Genomic DNA, 8,452 nt, shown 5'->3' with positions numbered 1-8,452 from the left:
ACAAAAGACTGAGTTAAGAAACTGTCTTACCGAGAGCCTTAATGCAAAAAAAAGTGCTACTTCATGACTCTGTGCATTCCCATCAGTTTTATCACCACGGGCTGCTCAAAGGTGATTAGTTCATGTGATGAAAGTCAGTCATTCAGAAAACCACCAAGGAGAGCAGCGTAGTGAGAAGGGCACGTTGCCTCCACGACTTGTCGAGCACACTGCTGCGTCCTTTTGTGTGGCCTGTATCTTTAAAATGGTGAGGATGCTGGCGGAGAATATTAAAGGTCCTCATCAGCAGAGACGCAGGGGAAAGTTGAAGCTGCAGCCTTTGACTGTGATGCATATAATGTGTTTTATTAAAGCAGTCATTGAGAAGGGGAAAGGTCTCAGGCAAGCAGCGTGTCTCTCGAAAACAGTGAAGGAGGTAGAGCTGTTTTCCCCTTGTTTTATTTTTTTTGTTTTTTTCAGATGGTCTGCCTCTCTTGCTGCTCTGTCCTGACGGAGCGGTCCTGCGGGGGCTCTGATGTAGGTGGGAGGCTATTGTCAACACCGTCAAGGCTTTTGCGGCACACCGGGCAGGTGTCATGCTGTGATTGGAGAGGAAAATCCAGTCAGCAACATTAATTAATTCATTCATTCATTCATTCATTCACCTTTTATTTTAATTTACAGGGTAGCCTAGCAAAGGATACATTAAAAGTTCCCAGACACAAGAGTCAGGGAACACAAACACAATAAAATCTAAGAAAACTGCCAAGAAATGAAAGAACAATAAAACCCACAAAGCTTTAGGAATAAATAAATAAAAACTTCACACTTATTAAATAGGGGTGTGTAGCTAAAACATGAACATCTGGAAGTAAAGTGCAATAAAATGAAATATTTAAAATGCCCTGAGGTTAAAAATGAAAAAAGATTTAGAGTGTTTTGGAAGTTGTTCCATGCTGCAGGTGCTAAATACGATAAACTGGATTTCCAAGTTCACTAAAAAACAGTCGGCCATAACGGTTTGGTAAAACCCGGTTGAGCATTAGTCTAGCTTTAAGCAACAAAAAGGTTTCTGTGTTGTGTTGTTGACGCACTCCTCGAGTATGAATGTGAGACATACTGTTAAGACCTTGATGACAAATCCAGCAGACCTTCAACCCCCCCCCAACCAACCGACCACAGCCACCTCTCGTTCTTACCAGCTCCAGCCAAGGCACTATACAGTGACTGTGGAAGTAATGGAGGCAGGGTAGTTTCCTAACAGATTCCCCTAATGAATACTCCTCCCTGCAAACTGGACACTCCAGTCTGCTGTCTGAAAAATAAGAGAAACAGAAAGTAACATTCATTCATTACATTACAAATGTGCAAAGCAGGTACATAAGCCACTGGTGTGTCACACTTTTGAAATGTAGTTCTTCGGGATGTAAGTCGTTGGTGGTGACAGCAGTTTACAGATATCCGTTTTTAATGTTTATCTGATCCATCCTGTTTGCACTTTTGAGTTTGTTTGTTTGTTTTTCGATTGAGGCAGATGTCAATATCATGATGTAGGATGAAGTGTGAAATATAAATGCAGATCCAACTGTTCTTACTCTGAGTGCGTACGAATAAACTTTGTTTGTGAATTCTTTAAACCATGAGAGCTTTCTAAAAAATAAAAAATAAAAAAAGACTTGCAATGTATTACAGTAGATTCCTGCCAATACACAGTCCTAGCAGCTCTCTGTCATTTCCTATTGGCCCAGGCTAATGTGTGATTTAGCAGCAAGACATTAACCTTAGAGTGTATAAATGGTAAATTGTGCTTTTTCATGTCATTTTAGTGTATGAATAAAATGATTGGTGGACAGACTGTGAGTGGTAGCTTTATCTTTTAGCAGCTCTTTATTACAATCAAGAGCAACAACTTCATGAACTTTGTAAGCTGCTTCCAATTCAGACTGAATCCAGGCCAGAAAACATTTATCAATGACTAGAGTGTTCATGGGAATATGGCAGGAGGGAAGGAAGGATAAAAAAAGTTTGGAGGAAAGATGAAGAAAAGGAACGACAGTGAGGAAGAAAGATAAGAAAGGAAGAGGAATAAAAGGCCAAAAAGGAAACAAAGAAAGAAAGGAGGGAAGGAAAGTTGTTTGAATGAAAAGGGGGGTGAGAAGGAAAGCTAAGAGGGTAGAAAGACAGAAGCAGCAAATGAAAGGACAGGAGAAGAAATGATGAGGTAAAAGGGAAAGGAAAGATGAGGAAAGCATTGACAGGAGAGGGACAGGGAAGACACAGGAATGGAAAGAAGGGTAAAAAGGGGGAAGGGGCAAAATAAGGAGTGGTATAAGAGAAAGGGAAAAGGAAAGGAAAGAGGACAGTACACACACCTTGTGAATCAAAGTCAAAAGCCAGATTTATCAAACTCTTACAAGCTGCGTTTTACTGATGGTGTGAACAGTGAACCATGCTGGGATTCCCACCTGTCTGTTCCTGAGAGATACAAACTGTTGGCAGGGATGAGATCATATCCTTTTCTGCAGGTGGTGGACCTGAGCTCTCCAACTGTCCCAACAACTGGGTGAGTGGGTGAAGACATGAATAGTGTGGACATAGTGGAGAGAGAGAGAGCACAGACATGGACAGAGAAACAATAAACAAAAAAGTCTCATGGATAAAAGCATGAAAAATCTACAGTTTATAACTTATTGACACATAAGATTACATATTTCAAAGGGCTTTAGTAAAGAAAACGGTCGGTGGAATATGAGAAAATGGAAGAACAATACATCTTGGCTTAGCTATAATGTGACTACAGCTCCTACTGACCTCTGTGATAACAGCATCCAGACCTCCCTGACCCCACGCATAGTCTCCTGGGCTAGAGTACAACTGTAGCATACTGGATCTGAGGGAAAGGGAGAAAAAAAGAGAAGAGAGAGGCAGAGCAGTTGTTACAATAGGTTACATGAAAACAAAACTAAATGATGTGAATTAAGAGGTGTTTACAGTGCAGCTGGTGCAACACCAGGGTTTCCGCTGTTGGCAAACAGGCCGGCCAAGAACTGCTGCACGATCCTTGAAGGGGCAAAAACAGACAGCGGACACGTCTGCTTTAGTGTGCTTCCAAAACACATTCTTCATGGCTTCATGGTATAGTGAACACTTTCAACTCGTGCCTCGGCCTCATGTGTTTATTGATCTCTGGCGCACAGCAGATCACAGATGTTATGCAGCATGCATGTATGTATGTATGTATTAAGTGAAATTACAACTGCATAACCATATAATTACCAGACCTGGAATTACACAATTAAATTTACTTCCAGATAAAAAATGTAATCTTTGATGATCTTTCACACCCAACAACCCCTGAAAAGTCAGCTGAAGGCCCTGGCCACACACACACTACACTGTGATAATGGTAATAAGCTTTCTCCCATGTGTGACAGTGTAGAGTTACTTGCAAACTGCGAACAGCCATCACTTTAGCTGGAATCCATTTTTATAAGACAGGCATTTGTAATGTCATTTCATTTGTGAGTACTGGATAACATGCCACACCTGTCTTTATATGTTGCGTGCTGTCAAATAAAACCTCAATCAAGTTTGATCATGTGTGAAAGTACTTGGTTGCTTGATAATTTATGATCTGATGATGTGACATTCTCCGCTAACATCAGCTCTGAGGATCTGACGGACACTGGATCTCAAAACTACATCACTGCTCCTCAGTGTTTTAGCATCATTTTACAAACCCACCCAACCAGCTCCACACCCTTCGTGCTTATTCAAGTGCTTTGTTGCCCAGTAACAACAATAACAACAAACACTAGGCCTATATTAATATCATATTCCATACTTTAAACAACACCTGATTTGAATATGATCCATCACCACAGTTTAGAAGTAAATAATACATAGATAATCTGTAATTTAGGTGAAGAGAATTTAAGTTGCTCTTAACCATAAAGTTGTTACACCCTAAACGTCATGCCCTCTTCTGTTTTAGTTGCATATTTTTCCTAGGTAGTAAGATTTTTTATTGACATGCTGCATGCATTATATAACTACATTGTAATTTGAAGTCTGTAATCCCAAGCATCAATGTAATGTAATGCAATGATGTGTATAAATCATAAAACATAGTTTGAAAGTTGTAGAATTGTATAGGCCTAGGTTTTTAGGCACTATGAGAAATATAGCAAAATATTTTTTGTGCACAATGTAGCTGTTTATGTATGTAAACTGCAAGTTTGTCCTCTTTGTTAAACAAATAACGCTAAATATGTGAATGACTGATGTGGTAAACGTCTTTTTACATTCTCAGAGGTCAGCACACACTGGTCTGTGTTTCTGTGTTTCTGTGTTTCTGTGTACCGTGTCCACACACCCTTCCACAGCAGGCCGCTGCTCAGGTCTGGACGACGGCTCCTGCTCAGGCCGGGAGGAGGACTCTGGTTCTCTGGCCTCGGCAGCGACCGGTGACTCTGGAGGAGACTGGCTCTGACTCGTCGATATCTGCTCGCTGTCGTCCGACTGGGACTCTGAGGAGGGCGGATGCGACAGCAGAGCAGAGCGTTCCATAAACAGCAGCTGCCATAACTTGGAGAGAGAGCAGAGAGGCGACGTGTCAAACAAATCCTTAGAGAAAGAGGAGTGTTGTTATTAAAATGCCATTCGTGAGGACATACCTCTGGAAACAAAGAGTTTGAATCTTCACTCGATGCCGATGTGCTGCTCTGCAGGAGACTGGAGAGCAGAGCAAAAATCTGTTTTATATCAGCAGTGTAAAATGAAAAACACCACTTTCACTGGCCTGACACTGATATCTGTCAAATAAAAAGCTCGTATTTTCAAAATTCCAACTTCTCAGGCTTGTCTCATTGTGCTTTTTAATCCATGCTTTGAAACATCCGTGTAAACCACAGAGGTTTCTCACTCTATAAAAACAACAGACAATTTAAAGCTGTACCTGGAGTCTTCTGCCACCTCCTCTATGAAGCCAGAGTCACATCTGGGGCAGACGAAGTCCTTAAAGACAAATAAATATATATTTATATAGACTATATTGCCAAAAGTAGTCAAACTTCCCAAACTATGGCCATCAATCATCTGCTGTAACCACCTCTGAGACATTTGTCAAAACTTTGGCACCTAGCCATTGAGATCATTCAGCCACAGGAGTAGTGAATGAGTGAAAATACAGTAATGTGCAAAAAAAGGTTTCCAATCTGAATAAAACCAGTTAAATGACAGATAGTATATCAATTCTTTGAAGCGCTGTATTGATGGTACTGAAGTTACAGAAGTTTTGTGTTTCTCTATCTAATCCTTCAACCGACTGTGATTCCTCTGTTCATAAATAGAAATATTATTGAGGTGATGATGTAATAGGAGCACTGTTTACAAATTGAATTTCTTAAAACCTGTTGCCACTCCGACGGCCCGCCGGCGGGCCGTCGGGGGGGTTTTAATCAGGGAGGTGTCACAGAGGATGTCACCAGTCACTTGAAATAGTCATGCCACATATCGTTGGAAAGCTAAAACTCTTGTGATTAAAGATATGCCGACCATTCCTAAATATAATCATCACAGCAACACTCGAATCAGACTATAAACATGCTAACAAAGTTCGTAAAAAGCCGATATAACTCACGATTTGTGTCAGGGCAGGCTCAGGATCACAGGGTTTCCCCACAAACTTGGTGTCGTTACATTCAGAAAAGTCCAGTAAATCCAATCCAGTAAAGTATTTAGTCCAAAACACACGGTTGTACCGGTAGATAACCTCATCCCGCTGCTGCATCTTATGAAATTACGCATTGTATATCCAGTAAATCCGTTTATTTCTCCTCATAAGTCCGGCGTTTACATGAAAACAATGTTTATTTCACTTTACAAAATGGCGCTGCCCTCTGACCTTTCGAAATTTCAGCTCACTCGACCAATCACAAGCTCCCTCTCTCCGGCTGCCGCCTGCAATAGCGAATGAGTGGCTGTGTCTCATGAGGAACATCCCCTCCGACAGCGCTGAATGGCTTCAGCCAATAGAAACAGATCCCGATGACAACTGTAGCATTGAATAGCCAATGAAATTCCGAAAAAAACGATGTGCTGCATTCACGGTCCCTGGGAAAAGGCAGCACCGCCATTTTCATGCGTAACTTTGCAAAAGCTGCACTTTGGCGCATGTATTGTTTGTCAATGGCAACTTTAGGAAAACGCCTAGATATACACTTAGAAAAACATGTGTAAAATACTCATTTTTAGCAGGATTGTTATCAAATTTGAACTGGGGCCAGGTAAGGCTTCATGCTGTAGTCCCATTGTGTTTTCCAGCTAAAATTCTCAGCTACACTCATCTTCAGGCATCTGATTGCAACAAAAAAATTCAGGCGAGAATAAAAACATTCTAATTCAGTGTGCTCCCACTTAGATTACTCAATGATAGTAGCACTTATAGTGATTATTTCAGTTTGGGGAAAAACTTCAGAGTGATACCTTTCAAAAGAGACCAAGCCCATCCATATTCTCCAAACAGTTCAAGAACAGCATTCAATTTACTTTGGGTACGCCTTGGATAGGCGAATATTACAGAATTTATAGGAGTGACAAGGGGTTAATGTTTATCTGATTTTTCCTTTTGAGTATTTTACTAATAGGACAGATGTTTATTCCTTACTGTGGAGTAGGATGTTATAGGAACTGTTGACTCAAGGTGCATAAAAATAAACTGCATTTGTTTGTGCATTCTTCATACTATGTGACTTTGCCAAAATAGTATATATGCAAATTTGCAAACACAGTATATCTTTATGGCTTTAATTATGTACATTGTGAGAGGATTTACATTTATCATCTCATGTCTCATGTGCATGTATTTTATGTAAAATCTTCATCTTTCACTTAATTGTAGTTAAGTAATATCCACCACTGATCCCTGTCAGCTAAAGGAAATGCCAAACCAATTATAATACATCAATAAATAATGAAGACAAAAATATTGATCTCCACAAATATCTGCATGTGTGGTGCGCATTAATCCCATGTCTCTCTCTCTCTCTTTCTTACGTGTGTACTATGGTCGGTTATATCGCCGCAACATCCGTGCGTAATTGTGCGTAAAGTGCGCAACAAGAGCTCCCCCAGCTGAGGCTCCTAGTCCTGGTGAGCGCTCCCTACGTCTGCAGCTGCTGCACACGAACCTACAGCAAAATAAACATGAGCCGATCGGTTCCGCGCTGGAAACTGAGCTGTCTACGGAGACAAACACAGTCAGGGGGACCAAACAAATCGGGACTCCAGGCTACATGCAACTATTTGTGGCTCTGGGGCATGTGACGGCGTCTGGCGCTCTGTGTTGGGCGCTGCTGGTGCATGTGTTGACACCACCCAACCAGCCCCTCTCACGTCTCTCACACGCGGCTGACAGTAGACAACTGGACCCAGCCTCAGGGCCAGCAGTGGTGCTTCTAAATATGGCAACGTGAGTCGCCAGATTTCACTCCCCCCCTCTCTCTCTGTCTCTCTCTAATGGAAGATTTTGGTGAAGGTTTTCTGAGCGCACATTAAAAATATAACACCACCGGACTGCCACGCGTGTGCTTTAGCGGTCCATTGAAATACAATAATATGAATTGAAAAAAGTGGGTATTAAAATAAAATAAAATAGAAATCAATCTTTGCGTTTTTAAAAAGGAAAACTAATAATCGTAATCCCTCCCTCCCTCTCTCTCTCTCTCTCTCTCTTTCTCAATGGGCGCGTCCATGATTCCCAGGCCAGCACGTGTGCAATGAAAACAAACACTGTTATTAAAAAAAAAAAAAAAAAAAAGTGACTCACCGGGAGTTTAGGGTTTGTTTCACATTTACAGCAGTGACAGAAAAACCGGTGTTGTGGTTCCTCCGCAGCCTCCGCCATCTTCACGGTGCAGCGCAGCGCCTGACGTCGCAGTGGCAGCCCATGAACGTCTCACACGGTTCGTCCGGAGGATATGACAATGTCTAAGGAGCGTTCAGGTGCCGGCAGCAGACCGCACATTAAAATCACCAAAAAATAAAAAATAAAATAAAACAATGACTGAATAAAGTTTAAACGGCAACACTTTCAGACTAGTTCCGCCTTACACTATTTCATTTTAAATACATTTACATATTTAGTCGACTCATTTCTCCACGATCAGATTAGGCTACTTTCATCTGTCAGTGTTACAAGGATTTATAAAAGAAAAAATAAAATAAAAAAGAGCGAAGCATAAAAGGCAACAAGTTGTCAGCCTGACATCAGGGTGCAGTTACCTTGAAGGTTGTTGGGTGTCGCCAGAGAAGCCGAGTTAGTATAAATAGGCTATAAAAGGTTTAAGGATCCTCTACCTTCAAAAAAACCCCTTTGTTGAACCTGAAACCTGACCCAAGCTGTTTCTTAGCAACAGTAAACTCCAGTTAACAGCTGTATGTCACTTGATAACAGTCTAATCAAAGTGTGTAC

The 8,452-nt window shown here is 41.3% G+C and overlaps 1 protein-coding gene across 2 annotated transcripts; it reads right to left on the bottom strand.

The window, feature by feature from the left end:
* Positions 1–432: 432 nt before the first annotated feature.
* On the bottom strand, positions 433–7,901 carry rnf115b (ring finger protein 115b). Of its 2 annotated transcripts, XM_085791344.1 has the most exons (9): positions 7,808–7,901; positions 4,937–4,995; positions 4,656–4,713; positions 4,355–4,566; positions 2,971–3,039; positions 2,791–2,869; positions 2,445–2,538; positions 1,179–1,294; positions 433–578 (listed from the first exon to the last, which is right to left on the bottom strand). In XM_085791344.1, exons 1-9 carry the CDS (start codon positions 7,883–7,885, stop codon positions 456–458), a joined length of 888 nt encoding a protein of 295 aa, XP_085647470.1. In that variant the 5' UTR covers positions 7,886–7,901; the 3' UTR covers positions 433–455. The 2 variants fall into 2 exon arrangements, with proteins under 2 accessions (XP_085647470.1, XP_085647471.1); XM_085791345.1 differs by lacking the exon at positions 2,971–3,039.
* Positions 7,902–8,452: the final 551 nt, after the last annotated feature.

The sequence above is a fragment of the Trachurus japonicus genome, chromosome 11, assembly GCF_045865225.1.
Source record: "Trachurus japonicus isolate A0001 chromosome 11, Traja_1.0".
In the NCBI taxonomy this organism is placed as follows: domain Eukaryota; kingdom Metazoa; phylum Chordata; class Actinopteri; order Carangiformes; family Carangidae; genus Trachurus; species Trachurus japonicus.
The sequence above is the reverse complement of the archived record's forward strand: the minus strand, read 5'-3'. Positions and strand labels throughout refer to the sequence as shown.